Source organism: Telmatherina bonti (assembly GCF_933228915.1).
Source record: "Telmatherina bonti genome assembly, chromosome: 6".
NCBI lineage: Eukaryota > Metazoa > Chordata > Actinopteri > Atheriniformes > Telmatherinidae > Telmatherina > Telmatherina bonti.
The window spans coordinates 5551465-5566781 of record NC_136624.1 but is presented as its reverse complement, the minus strand read 5'-3'; the positions used below and the strand labels follow the sequence as shown (position 1 = coordinate 5566781).

At 46.2% G+C, this 15317-nt stretch overlaps 1 protein-coding gene across 3 annotated transcripts; it reads right to left on the bottom strand.

Moving 5' to 3' along the window:
• Positions 1-1171: 1171 nt before the first annotated feature.
• Positions 1172-6743, bottom strand: cstf1 (cleavage stimulation factor, 3' pre-RNA, subunit 1). 3 transcript variants are annotated; one of them, XM_079241715.1, is made up of 6 exons: positions 6703-6743; positions 6113-6311; positions 3877-4154; positions 3599-3796; positions 3125-3515; positions 1172-1721 (listed from the first exon to the last, which is right to left on the bottom strand). In XM_079241715.1, exons 2-6 carry the CDS (start codon positions 6279-6281, stop codon positions 1462-1464), a joined length of 1296 nt encoding a protein of 431 aa, XP_079097841.1. In that variant the 5' UTR covers positions 6282-6311; positions 6703-6743; the 3' UTR covers positions 1172-1461. The 3 variants fall into 3 exon arrangements, with proteins under 3 accessions (XP_079097841.1, XP_079097842.1, XP_079097840.1); XM_079241716.1 differs by having other exon boundaries at positions 6559-6718; XM_079241714.1 differs by having other exon boundaries at positions 6113-6718.
• Positions 6744-15317: the final 8574 nt, after the last annotated feature.

Genomic DNA, 15317 nt, shown 5'->3' with positions numbered 1-15317 from the left:
TGTTAAAAGTGACTTTGTTTTGAGCTGATGCTGTATAAATAAAGTTTAATTGAAAAGCAGCTGTTACTGCAGCCTTTGTAGCGCCCATTAACCCTCATATTCTTCTTTCTGAAGAATATAAGGGTTGATGATAAGGGAAGATGAAACATGATGGTCTCATATTAGAAACATTGTTTACATCTGAGATAAAAGTAAATTTCAACCACTAACCAGCGACTTGTCTGTGTCGAGGCTACAGCGTCATAACGGTTGTCCTGTTGGCGTCCCTCAGGGATCTATTCTGGGACCACATTTATCAACACTTTTCATGAATAACTAGAATATGTCAACGCACTCCAGTACGCTGATGATGCTGTTATTTTTATTCAGGTTAAAATTCCTAGAAGAATCTGGAATTACACCCTATACATATACCCTACACCTATACATTATTTTTTTTACCACAACACATCAATCAACTTCAGTGTGATTGATGAGACAATCACACTGAAGTTCTTAGAATCCAACGTTCGCAGCTTTGTCATTTCCGACCGGTCTCACTAAAACTGTAGAATCTCGTCCGTGGCCCAGATGGCGCTTAAAATCCTATCTAACAACAAACAGAACTTCAGACGTGCAGTTTCCACGTGCACCCTGCGGGAAAGCAGAAGTAGCCATGAGAGGTAAAATCATTTCATTTTCTTCCTACACGACAAAGAAAGATGCTTCGCTCAGCATTGTTCACCCAGACGATGATTAAAACACGCCCAGGTTCGCTGCTGAACTCCGGCAACACGTCTCAGCTCTGTCATTCCACCACTCATGCCTCGAGATCCAACTGCCTTTATGATGGAGACTATTCAGAAAACAGAATATTCAATTTAACCCACGAAAACAACAGTAAACCAGTCCAGAGGAAAAAGATTCGGCCAGGTTTCTTCGCCTCGCTAAAACTGGACCTTACATCATCAGCTGGACAACAACTTTTACTAACTCCCAACGGAAAACTTTCCCACCCGTTAAACGTCCACACATGTGCAAGACCAGCAGGTTGGTTCCCATCGTTTTGGTTGTCCAGAACATTTACGCCCCTTACTGGTGGTTTTAACCTGCATGTTGCTTCATGTTGCCATGAGGTCAGAGGGCGACTTTGCATCATCAACTCACACCAACAGCTTTTCTGTTAGCTATTTATTACAAATCGGAATTACAACAAAAGACGCGGATCACATATCAAAGTGTAAAAGAAGGATCTGAAAGAAACGTGAATAAACTTATCAAAAGTCAAGTTTCCAAGCAGTAAAACAAGTTTTGTAGGCGAGACTTGCAGTTCCATGAAGACGTCTCGGGAAAACGTTTTCTACCTCGAAACAACTGCTGCAGTTCAGAACAGGCCTTTAAGATTCACTGCCTGCTTCACCGAAGTAAAAATGAAAACCGCAAAGGTGCGATCAGACCAGAGGTTTGGGAAGACGTCTGGAATCAGTCTGTGGTGGTGCGCCGGTACCAGAAACGAGCCCTGAAGTCGTCGCTGCAGGTCATGAAGCCGGGGTTGGTGGGCGAGTGGACGATGCAGCGGACGATGTTGTTGTGGCCCAGAGACAGCAGGTTTTTCCTTTCCGCCGTACGCGAGTCCCAGCAGCAGAGGCTGATGGTGCGCTCGTCCGGCAGCAGCACGTAGTCCTCTGTGTGGTTGAAAACGCCCTGCGTACGATGCATCTGGCGGCCGCTCAGCCCCGCACCTGCAACACAAACCAGACACGTCAGGAGGGCAGGGCCAAGGTCCGGCATAGAGACTGCGTTACCGACAGAGAAGTGTTACCGACAGAGAAGTGTTACCGACAGAGAAGTGTTACCGACAGAGAGGTGTTACCGACAGAGAAGTGTTACCGACAGAGAAGTGTTACCGACAGAGAAGTGTTACCGACAGAGAGGTGTTACCGACAGAGAAGTGTTACCGACAGACGGTGTTACCGACAGAGAAGTGTTACCGACAGAGAAGTGTTACCGACAGAGAAGTGTTACCGACAGAGAAGTGTTACCGACAGAGAAGTGTTACCGACAGAGAAGTGTTACCGACAGACGGTGTTACCGACAGACGGTGTTACCGACAGACGGTGTTACCGACAGACGGTGTTACCGACAGAGAAGTGTTACCGACAGAGAAGTGTTACCGACAGACGGCTGAAACTGTAGAAATTGCCTAATGCCTGAAACAAACATTTCCGACCATCATTTGTTAACTTTAAAGAGACGACTCCTTCCAGGCTGAAAAACTGAATCAAAGTGGATTAAAACTAATTCCCTTTAACTTTTAAAATCCCAAAATTAGATCTAACAATCCTTGGTCTTTCTAGCCCGTAAAAACTTAGTTTTTTTGTGTAATAACATGATGTTTCCATGCAGACGTTATGTTTTCAGCTTCAGTTGTCAGATTCTGAGGCTAAAATGATGTAGAATGAATGTATGAATAGATAAAGCAGCATAAAGAGCAACCAGAAGTTTGTAGCAATAACACACATAGATCAGCAGTGACCAAGCATTTTCTCATCTGCACATCATTCTCTCATGTCTGAAACACACACACAACACACACCATTTACATGTTTCCACACGTCTTCCTGCTACTATCTACCTGCTCTCCTCACTGCAGCACCTCCACCTCAGCTGCATCCCAAACGTCTTCTTGGCTTCATTCCAGCCATAGAGGATCATTATTTTCCTGCTTTTCTCATCACTTGTTGATCTTTGGCTGCTCCTGATTGGACGTTACCATCAGTTTAAGCTCTCTGATTGGTGAAAAGTCTGACAGGAAGTGTCTTCATCATCATGTTCAGGTGAAAATAGAGGTCTCTTAGCAACATGGTAGTGATGGTGATGAAGATGTGATAAATAATGGTGGATTTACCATCTAGAGTCTCTGAATAAACACTACATCTGGATTGTAAACCTCCTGGACGGATAGAAATGCTGGCAAACCTCTGTAGATCAGGTGGAGGGTCACATGACCATCACATTTTACCCCACAGTAAAGTTACACACTGCTGTTCCCAAGACATGGCTGATAATAGACTGCGGGGAGCTCTGCTGGTGTTTTAAGGGTTATCTCCCTGACAGAAGGCGAACTGCAGCATTCTGGGCGTACCTGTGTACTTGACCAGCGTCCGTCCCGTAGATATCTCCCACAGTTTGACCACAGAGTCTTTCCCACTGGACAGGATGTACTTGGAGTTCTTGGAGAAGATGGCTGAGCAGACCTCAGCGCCGTCATGCGCCTTCTCAAACGTTGTCACACAGCGGTTGGAGACGCCGTCCCACAGCTTGATGCTGCCATCTTTGCTGCAGGTGACGTAGCTGTTAGCGGTGGGGTTGTAGCTGACGCCGCTGATGGTGTCTGTGTGCTGATCCAGTGGGTTGCAGGACACGAAGCACTGGAAAGTGTTGACGTCGTAGAGGCGAAGCGTGGGGTGCTGCGTTCCCACCAGCAGGAAGTCACCTGACGGGTGGAAGGAAATGGAACGCAGCATTTCTGCTTCCTGCAGATTCAGAAAAAACTGGATTTAACAAACAAGCCACCAGGCTTTACGTCACTGAACCGTTGCTGCTTTCTTTAGTCAACCTGGATGTATTTGAACGCTCGCTTTGCAGACGGTTTTGAGTAGTCGAAGAGTTTGAGGGTGTAGTCTCTTGAGCCAGATGCCAGAATCTGTTCAGTGGGGTGGAAGGCGAGGCAGGTGACTTCATCCACGTGGTCGTACAGTGTTCGAATCACAGGGTGGTTCTCCATGTTCTGCTGTGCAGTCTCATTCATCATCACCTGACATACAAAACAAATAAAGACATTGGTAATGCAGCTTGGAAACATCACATGTGCTCTTTCCCTGCAGCCCTCCTCACCTCGATGGGCATCGCGCTCTTTGCCAGCATGCGCTCAGTGTCCAGAATCTTTATGGAGGCATCGGCAGAGCCGGTAGCGATGAGCTGTCCGTCACGACTGTATGTGGCGACTCGGCATGGACCCTTATGAGACGTGACATAACAGGTCTCATACTCCGACGCCTCCGGAGACATTGTCTGGACATCGGCGTCAAATTCCAAATCAATACCAACACCAGGCGCCACTGTGTCCGAGCGACCAATGGCATACTGAACTGCGCTGTCGTCATTCTCCATCCCTGCAACAGATCAGACTTCAGCCCACTGGGTCCTCATGATACAACCAGGCAGCAGCAACATGATGGCAAGCAGGAAAAGCAACTTTTACCTGCAGCAACATGATGGCAAGCAGGAAAAGCAACTTTTACCTGCAGCAACATGATGGCAAGCAGGAAAAGCAACTTTTACCTGCAGCAACATGATGGCAAGCAGGAAAAGCAACTTTTACCTGCAGCAACATGATGGCAAGCAGGAAAAGCAACTTTTACCTGCAGCAACATGATGGCAAGCAGGAAAAGCAACTTTTACCTGCAGCAACATGATGGCAAGCAGGAAAAGCAACTTTTTCCTGCAGCAACATGATGACAAGCAGGAGAGCAACTTTTACCTGCAGCAACATGATGGCAAGCAGGAAAAGCAACTTTTTCCTGCAGCAACATGATGGCAAGCAGGAAAAGCAACTTTTTCCTGCAGCAACATGATGACAAGCAGGAGAGCAACTTTTACCTGCAGCAACATGATGACAAGCAGGAGAGCAACTTTTACCTGCAGCAACATGATGGCAAGCAGGAAAAGCAACTTTTTCCTGCAGCAACATGATGGCAAGCAGGAAAAGCAACTTTTACCTGCAGCAACATGATGGCAAGCAGGAAAAGCAACTTTTACCTGCAGCAACATGATGGCAAGCAGGAAAAGCAACTTTTTCCTGCAGCAACATGATGACAAGCAGGAGAAGCAACTTTTACCTGCAGCAACATGATGGCAAGCAGGAAAAGCAACTTTTACCTGCAGCAACATGATGGCAAGCAGGAAAAGCAACTTTTTCCTGCAGCAACATGATGACAAGCAGGAGAGCAACTTTTACCTGTAGCAACATGATGACAAGCAGGAGAGCAACTTTTACCTGCAGCAACATGATGGCAAGCAGGAAAAGCAACTTTTTCCTGCAGCAACATGATGGCAAGCAGGAAAAGCAACTTTTACCTGCAGCAACATGATGGCAAGCAGGAAAAGCAACTTTTACCTGCAGCAACATGATGGCAAGCAGGAAAAGCAACTTTTTCCTGCAGCAACATGATGGCAAGCAGGAGAGCAACTTTTACCTGCAGCAACATGATGGCAAGCAGGAAAAGCAACTTTTACCTGCAGCAACATGATGACAAGCAGGAAAAGCAACTTTTACCTGCAGCAACATGATGGCAAGCAGGAAAAGCAACTTTTACCTGCAGCAACATGATGGCAAGCAGGAAAAGCAACTTTTTCCTGCAGCAACATGATGACAAGCAGGAGAGCAACTTTTACCTGTAGCAACATGATGACAAGCAGGAGAGCAACTTTTACCTGCAGCAACATGATGGCAAGCAGGAAAAGCAACTTTTTCCTGCAGCAACATGATGGCAAGCAGGAAAAGCAACTTTTACCTGCAGCAACATGATGGCAAGCAGGAAAAGCAACTTTTACCTGCAGCAACATGATGGCAAGCAGGAAAAGCAACTTTTTCCTGCAGCAACATGATGGCAAGCAGGAGAGCAACTTTTACCTGCAGCAACATGATGGCAAGCAGGAAAAGCAACTTTTACCTGCAGCAACATGATGACAAGCAGGAGAGCAACTTTTACCTGCAGCAACATGATGGCAAGCAGGAAAAGCAACTTTTACCTGCAGCAACATGATGACAAGCAGGAGAGCAACTTTTACCTGCAGCAACATGATGGCAAGCAGGAAAAGCAACTTTTACCTGCAGCAACATGATGGCAAGCAGGAAAAGCAACTTTTACCTGCAGCAACATGACAACAAGCAGGAAAAGCAACTTTTACCTGCAGCAACATGATGGCAAGCAGGAAAAGCAACTTTTACCTGCAGCAACATGACGACAAGCAGGAAAAGCAACTTTTACCTGCAGCAACATGACGACAAGCAGGAAAAGCAACTTTTACCTGCAGCAACATGATAGCAAGCAGGAAAAGCAGATCCTACCTATCTTTGCCAGCTGCATCAGTTGCTCAGAGGGCGACACCACACTCTGTGGCTTGACCTCCGTGATCAGGCTGTTGGCGATGCTGGTGTATCCATCATAGAGCAGCTGGCTGATGATGAGCTTATATAGCTGCTGTCGGTCCTTCAGGGTCGGTTTGGGACGATACATGCTGGACTGGATCAGCTGTTAGCAAGATAGCTACAAACAGAGATAAAGATGTCAGGAACTGCTTTTATAACCAAACCAGCCGCTAGCAGGTTATTTCTACTTCATAAAGAGACTATCAGAACAGTGAGATTCAGTAAAATATAACCTGCGTCGATGCGGCTAGGCTAGCAGCGGCGCTTGTTAGCATGCTAGGCTACGCTATACGAATGAATGGAAGAGCTGTTAGCTGAACGGCTAACACCTTAGCCTTGATGTTACACTTTGAGCAGAAACAAACCGTAGTTTACGGGTCGTGCAGACGCCGCTCAGCAGTCTGAACACGTGTGTACTCTATATGAACCACAGAAGACGCTAAATCAGACAGGAAACTCATTTGGCAATACTTTTTTTTTTATTATTATTAATACAGAAAATTTCCGACCCTCCGCGAAGTTCCAACGCCGCTTCTGGACCCAAACGTGCATTACGTTTTACGTTATTCTTTACGTCAGACGTCATGACGTTGATGGACGCCGCATGGACCGCCTCAGCCCTACAAACTGCGACAAGCGTCTCTGAAAACGCCTGTTTTTCTTGCAAAAATCCTTGAAAATGTTGAGCATCTCTGTTTCTTCTGTCAACAAGCTGATAAAACTATATGTCATATTTTCTGGGAGTACTGTTAATTGTCAAGTCTTCTGGAATTATGTTAATCCGTGCCTCAGTAGGAAACTGGATTAAATTAAAATTAAGTTAGGATGAAGTCTGAATATATTTTATTTGGGTGTTTTAATAGCCACCTCCCATTTAAAATAAGATTTGTCATTAACCTCTTCACTCTACTTGCTAAATTTAATTTACATTGTAGTAAATTTGCTAAGCAAAAAACCAAGTATGTCAGTTTTCCTATGTTACTTCCATATGTACATAAAGTCATTAAAATTTAGCACAAAATCAAAAGCTGGGAAAACCAGTATGATCTATGATGCTACCCTTGAGCTTGAGCTGTGAGTTATGACATTCTCTTGTTTATCCGTTGTATTGTACTGTAAAAAACAAACAAACGCCTCAGCCCTCTGCTACGGGACGTGAACACGTTCTTGGTCAATAATCTTATTCCTGGCCAGAGAGCTCATGAGATAAACACAATTAACAGTCGTCTAATTTCAAATGGGTTAATCAAATAAAAAAGAAAACATTTCTTAAAAAAAAAAAAAAAAAAAAAAAATGTAAATGGCTTTTAATATTTGATTTGTGATGACAAAGACTTTTAAAGTAAATAAGTAAATTGACTATAGCAATTAAAGTAAGTTAAATGTATAATGCATGGGAAATTGATTGTTAAGGGAAAGTAAAACCAAGAGTTAGTAAAGAGCCCATGCGGTAGCCTTTTCTTTCTTTTTTTTTTTTTTTTTTTTTTTTTTTTTTTTACTATTCAACACAATAGATACGATGAGGCCCGAGCACCTTGGCGGTACAAAGGCCTATTGTATTTTTAGCGTTTATTATTATTCTCCTCACCAATGAATTGCTTTTTTGGAGGCCTGAACATGCTCAAACTCACTTAGGTGCCCCGCCACTGCATATTATTAATCTTTATGAAAATTCATATACATGATCTACATGACCCGAGTTGAGGTCAGCAGCACCCCATCTCCACTGTACACAGTGTTGATGGAGCACTGCTTCCCCCCCCGAGCCGCCGGATGGTGGACCAGAATCTCCTCGAAGCCGTCCGGAAGTCTTTCTCCATGGCCTCGCCGAACTCCTCCCATGCCCGAGTTTTTGCCTCGGCAACGGCCGAAGCCGCATGCCGCTTAGCCCGCCGGTACCCATCAGCTGCCTCCAGAGTCCCACAGGCCAAGAAGGCCCGATAGGACTCCTTCTTCAGCTTGACAGCATCCCTCACTGCTGGTGTCCACCAACGAGTCCTGGGATTACCGCCACGACAGGCACCAACGACCTTACAGCCACAGCTCCGGCTGGCCGCCTCAGCAATAGAGGCACGGAACACAGCCCATTCGGACTCAATGTCCCCCGCCTCACCCGGGACATGTTCGAAGCTCTGCTGAAGGTGGGAGTTGAAGCTCGCTCTGACAGGGGACTCAGCCAGACGTTCCCAGCAGACCCTCACAACACGTTTGGGCCTGCCAGATCTGACCGGCTTCCTCCCCCACCATCTGAGCCAACTCACCACCAGGTGGTGATCAGTTGACAGCTCCGCCCCCCTCTTCACCCGAGTGTCCGAGGCATGTGGCCGCAGGTCCGACGATACGACTACAAAGTCGATCATTGAACTGCGGCCCAGGGAATCCTGATGCCAGGTGTACATATGGACACTCTTATGCTGGAACATGGTGTTCGTTATAGACAATCCATGACGAGCACAGAAGTCCAATAACAAAACACCATTTGGGTTCAGAGGGGGGGGGACCATGCCTCCCAATCACTCCCCTCCAGGTCTCACTGTCACTCGGGACGTTGTGGGTCGGTGGAGGGAATACTTCGAAGACCTCCTCAATCCTACCAACACGTCTTCCCATGAGGGAGCAGAGCTGGTGGACTCAGGGGTGGACTCTCCTATCTCTGGGGCTGAAGTCGCTGAGGTGGTCAAAAAGCTCCTTGGCGGCAAGGCCCCGGGGGTGGATGAGATCCGCCCGGAGTTCCTTAAGGCTCTGGATGCTATGGGGCTGTCCTGGCTGACACGCCTCTGCAGCATCGCGTGGACATCGGGGGCAGTACCGCTGGATTGGCAGACTGGGGTGGTGGTCCCCCTTTTTAAGAAGGGGGACCGGAGGGTGTGTTCCAATTACAGGGGAATCACACTCCTCAGCCTCCCTGGTAAGGTCTATTCAGGGGTCCTGGAGAGGAGGGTCCGCCGGATAGTCGAATCCCGGATTGAGGAGGAGCAGTGTGGTTTTCGTCCTGGTCGCGGAACAGTGGACCAGCTCTATACCCTCTTTGGGGTCCTGGGGGGGGCATGGGAGTTTGCCCAACCAGTCTACATGTGCTTTGTGGACCTGGAGAAGGCATTCGACCGTGTCCCCCGGGGGCTCCTGTGGGGGGTACTCCGGGAGTATGGGGTACCGGACCCCCTTGTACGAGCTGTCCGGTCCCTGTACGACAGGTGTCAGAGCTTGGTCCGCATTGCCGGTAGTAAGTCGGATTCGTTTCCGGTGAGGGTTGGACTCCGCCAAGGCTGCCCTTTATCACCGATTCTGTTCATAACTTATATGGACAGAATTTCTAGGCGCAGCCGAGGGGTTGAGGGGATCCGACTTGGTGGCCTCAGGATTGGGTCCCTGCTTTTTGCGGATGACGTGGTCCTGTTGGCTTCATCTGGTCATGATCTCCAGCTCTCGCTTGAGCGATTCGCGGCCGAGTGTGAAGCGGCTGGGATGAGAATCAGCACCTCAAAATCTGAGACCATGGTCCTCAGCCGGAATAGAGTGGATTGCCCTCTCCGGGTCGGGAGTCAGGTCCTGCCTTAAGTGGAGGAGTTTAAATATCTCGGGGTCTTGTTCACGAGTGAGGGAAGGATGGAGCGTGAGATCGACAGACGGATCGGTGCGGCGTCTGCAGTAATGCGGGCTCTGCGCCGGTCTGTCGTGGTGAAGAAGGAGCTGAGCCAGAAGGCGAAGCTCTCGATTTATCAGTCGATCTACGTTCCTACCCTCACCTATGGTCATGAGCTGTGGGTCGTGACCGAAAGAACGAGATCTCGTATACAGGCGGCTGAAATGAGTTTCCTCCGCAGGGTGGCCGGGCTCTCCCTTAGAGATAGGGTGAGGAGCTCAGTCATCCGGGAGGGGCTCAGAGTAGAGCCGCTGCTCCTTCGCATCGAGAGGAACCAGTTGAGGTGGCTCGGGCATCTGGTCAGGATGCCTCCTGGACGCCTCCCTGGTGAGGTGTTCCAGGCACGTCCCTCTGGGAGGAGACCCCGGGGAAGACCCAGGACACGCTGGAGGGATTACATCTCTCGGCTGGCCTGGGAACGCCTCGGGATCCTCCCCGCAGAGTTGGCAAATATGGCTGGGGAGAGGGAAGTCTGGGCTTCCCTGCTTAGGCTGCTGCCCCCGCGACCCGACCCCGGATAAGCGGCAGAAGATGGATGGATGGATGGATGGATGGATCTACATGACGAACAAAAAATCGTCTTAATGTCATGGTGAAAAGTCGACAGGAAGTTGTCTATTTAAGGTCAAAGTCGCCATTTTGGCGTTTTACTCACCTTTAACGAACTTGTCCTAAAGCTTTTATCCCACTGAGCCACAAATTGCTCAGGATCTTCAGGAGACATGTGTGATTAAATGTTGTGTTATTTTTCTCAGTCTAAGTGACTCAAAGGGCCTCAAAGTTTGACTTCTTGCCATGAAAAATTAAACGGATATAACTCCCACATAAAGCAACATTTCTATACCAAATTTGCTAGATATGATGGCAGTCCCCTCCTACAGAGTTCTATATGCCAATATTTTGATTATGAAATAGCCACGCCCCCTGGAGGTCAAAAGTGTTGTTTTTTGCTCACACACCCATAACTCTGGCTTGGTGGACACCACATGGCCCAAATTCTCTCAGGCATCACAAAACATGTTGGTGAAAAGATCTGGTAAAGGACGTTGCTCTACGCTGCACGGCGTGCCCGTGACGCCATGGCGAAGTTCCATGCTGCGCCGTGACATCATGAATCACTATAAAATTGTCAATTTTGATCTGATCACCCTAAAACTTATAGGGATTAATAAGGGATCAGTCCTGAACAGATTAATGTGACCATTGCTGGTGTAGACCTAAGCCCCGCCCACTTACAACAGGAAATGGCTTTTTCATGCTCCTAAGCAAATGGTCCCAAACACTTGAGACTCCTCCAAAACATGTCAAACCTTTTCATGATGACACAATAAAAACATGAAGTTGCTACGCTAAACAGGACATGGCGAATGGCGGTCCAACGCCATGAAACAGGAAGTACCTGTGACCAAGTCATGGAACCCAGGACCACCACCATACTTGCCATGACTGATGACAGTCAGGCCCTGAATTAAGCTCCATTAAAACATACTGGATAAAATGCTACATGCCTCCATAGCGCCCCCTACAAAATTTCAATCAGCCCCGCCCACTACATTGACCGACATGGATAAAATTCAGCGCAGTTGTAGAACCTTCTAGTACCTTCAAAAAAGTCTCTTGGACGTATGGGCTAAACCCAACAGGAAGTCGGTCATTTTGAAGAAAGTGCCATTTTTGGGGTCATTTTAGGTCAATTCTTTACCATGCATTTTGAAAAACTCTTCGTAGTGATTTTATCCAACTGTCATGTGTGGCATGTATGATTAAAATGGTGTTATGTCTCCTAGTAGGGGATATCGTTTAGGAGTTGATGTGATGCAGTGAAAAGAAAAAAATGATACAACTCCCACAAAATACAGCCTACCTGCACCAAAAATATGATGCCAGTAATGTCTTTCACATATCTGCACGTCAATAATAGAATTATAAGTTAGCCCCACTCCGTGGTGTCAGGAAGTGACCCTTTTTAAAGGCCTAAATGGCCTGATGTGCAATCTGACTGCACCTTAGGTTTGGAGAAGCATGGGAAGGATGTTGCCATAGGTGGCGGTGGCAATAGGTCGAGCGGCGCCAAAGGTGCAAGGGCCTTCATCGCCGCTTGCAGCTTTAATTTCTATTATAATCCTCTGAGGCGTCCTCCCAAATAAATAAATGGCAACCAATATAGATATGACAAAGTATTTACAAACATTATACGACAAAAACTAAAATGCAACCACTTAAAGGTTTTTAAGAAAAACATCCTAAAAGTAGTAAATGTTATTATATCCTGTAGCACAGTAAAGCCAGTAATACTGGGATAAACGTCATTATGGTAAACTTGGCTGGTAAACAACAACATTCAGTTCTCCTCATCATCATCATGACATATGAGAGGCTGTCCTGATCGTCATGCTGTGGGTAACACTCACCCATGGTGGACAATCCATACTGAAAGCAGCATTGATGTGACATTTTGACAAATACACACAGAAATATTGATTCCAGCGTATCAATATGTCCATATTTACCTCAGTGTAAGCAGAGATATTAAAATTCATTTTAAATACTTCATAAAGAATGGTGTTAGTAGCTGGAAGGTTAACAGTGTGTTAACAGTGAAGGCTGGAATGTTTAAACATAAGTTATCATCTGAGGAACAACATGAACAAAACAGCTGGTTGATTACTTTATTCCTATAGTTAAAGATAAATTCTGTGCTTGCTCAATGACGTTTTATTTTACATGTAGGTCTGCCAAACATCCAGCAGAGGGCGCCACCCAGCAGCATCATGTTTATAAAGTATATCAACCTTCTGAGCATCCAGACCAGGTTACATCCCAGTTCTGTTGTTAATATTCCAGTTTTTACAGGTTTATACTGGTTTTAGGGGATTAATGCTGGTTTAATGGGCCGATGCCTGTCATATTTTCCTCTCTACAGAGCCATATGGTTAAGTTAGGGACTAAAACAAACACGGCTGCTGTTATTTAATGCTGAGAGAGGAGTGTAACACAACGTGCTGGTGAAGTAATTCTGCACCCACTCACTCATTACTGCCTCAGTAGCAACTTCCTGTAATATGGTTCATCAGATCCAAAATGGAAATATCTAAAGCAGGTCTGAGAAGACGGCATCTTTACATGCAACAAAGCTAGTTATGTAGATATTTTCCTGATACTCTGAACACAGAGTCGAATGACTCATTGTAAACATCATAGCACGAGTGACCTGCTATGACTCGTTAGAATGTACTTAATCTGTTTTTGCATTGTTAGATGTTTACATGTTTGGTCACAGAACTAATCTCTAGGTTTTGCTGCCAATGTTTCCCTCTGCTGATTGGTTAGCACTGTCAGTCACATGGTGGGGGTTGGTGTTGGGGGTGGGTTGCTGGTTTGGTTGGGGCTTGTTTTTGATGTGTGGAGAGAGTAAAGTGCTGCTCAACAAGAGTTCTGTCTCCATCCTGTCCTCAAGAGAGTGAACTCACCACCATATATTGAACACTCGCGTTACAGATCCATTCAATGAAGCCAGGTATGTTGAAGCAGGTATACATATAACCTGTAAGTTATCCTCGAGGACTGACTTTAGACTCGCCTGCTCTCAGATCTGTTCCATTCTTTAGGGTCTGTTGATATTTTGAGTTTTATTCCATTCTCTTTAGAGGTAAAGATACTCCTGGTCAGCTATACCTCTTTTTGTCACGGCAAGGAAAATCTGCCACACTAGATTGGACCCAAGATGGAGACAGCACGTGAGCAGGAGCACAATTGATTGCAAACGTATGTAGAATCGCTTGGGTGTTTTCTGTCCAGGTTGTGTTTCTAGGAAAAGATAATTAGTGGAGTCCAAAAGACATGAAGTCTCCGAGATAGGTTTTTGTCAAAATGGAGCTTACTGTGACCAGGGGTGGTTGTTTGGCTGGAGGGGGTAGTCAAGTTCCCAGGCATGGTGGACAAGATGGCAGGGCTGGTGGAGTGGATCCAGGCGAGGCTGCGTAGATAGCAGGAGCAAAAACATTGGTTAAATAACTCTTCGAGAATACTGACACTCTCAAGGAGTCAGATTTACCACAGGTACTGTGAGATAATCTGGCGGAGATTGGAGCTCTTGCAGGTGCTTAAATAGTTAGTGCCAGATGAGCAGCAGGTGTGTTCCATTAGCACTTCAGACTCCACCCTGAGCCACCAGGAAACCTGCTCAGCCCCACCTAAAAATCCAGAAGAAGAAAGAACAACACAGCCAGGAGAAACCCATGACACTTTTAGCTTGTGACTCTAAAAGTCTTCAACGTTTTAAACCTCAATGAGAAGACAGAGGTAATGGTGTTTGGACCTGGGAGCTAAGGTAGGACCCCTCTTCCTGATCTGGGTCCTCTATCCATGTTTCTCAAACCTACAGCTGTAAATCTTGGTTTAAGACCAAACAATGGTTTTAAACTGGATCGCCAGATTAACACTGCAGTCAAATCAGTCCTTTATAAACTAAGGAAATGAGTAACAATAAAACCTCTTATTTTCTAGGCAGCAATTGGAGTAAGTAATCCATTACTCTACATCATCACGGCTGGACTGGTGGAATTCCCACTGTCATGGAATAAATAAGTGCTTATTCGCACGTCTGCAGCTGTTTCAGAACACTGCTGGAAAACTGAGAAAACTTAACACCCATTTTAAAATCTCATGTTTGCTTTTAAAGTTTTAAACCGTCTTGCTCCACCTTATTTATCTCAGCTTCTCCACAACCTTACTACTATACTCCCTCCCAGTCTTTCAGGTCAGCTGGTCTGCTGGAAGTTTCCAGTTCTAACCACAAGCCCAGAGCGGACCAGGACCAGGACCAGGACCAGGACCAGGGCAGAACCATGGACCAATCAGGCCTGAAACCCATCTCAACCCAACCCGAGACTTGATCTTCTTTGGCTTTTAATTGATCTTTTATCTGGTTTAATGGCCGGGATCAGATTGTTTCTGTTTTACCACTTTTATAATATTTATTTTTATGCTTTTATTTTAGCTACCTCGGATTTACAGCACTTTGTTCAGCTATGGCTTCTGTTGAATATAAATAAACTGATGATGAAGATGATGAAGCTCTGTGAGCTTGGTGTCAGGAGCTGTTTGTGCTTACTGGCCTTACTGGCCTTGTGCCAGCATCATGGTATGATTCAACACATAAAAGTAAACACACAAGAACAGCTGCTCCCACATACATGAAAGCAAACCTGATCAAACAGGGTGACACTCTGGAAAGTAAAAAGACAAGATGAGTAACTGGAGCACATGTTCGTCTCTTGTCAGCTCGGCTCTAACTTGTATCCCGGTAACGCTGATAACGTGACCAGAATACAACATCGGACCCCTGCTGGTTTGGAGAAGGAGATCGACATACTACTGCTTTGACATCTGACTCAGACGCACACACGCATCCTCCCTGCACGACTATGTGAAGACGGGAGAAAACATTGGCAGTAGTTGGTGTCGTGTTGCCATGTCAAC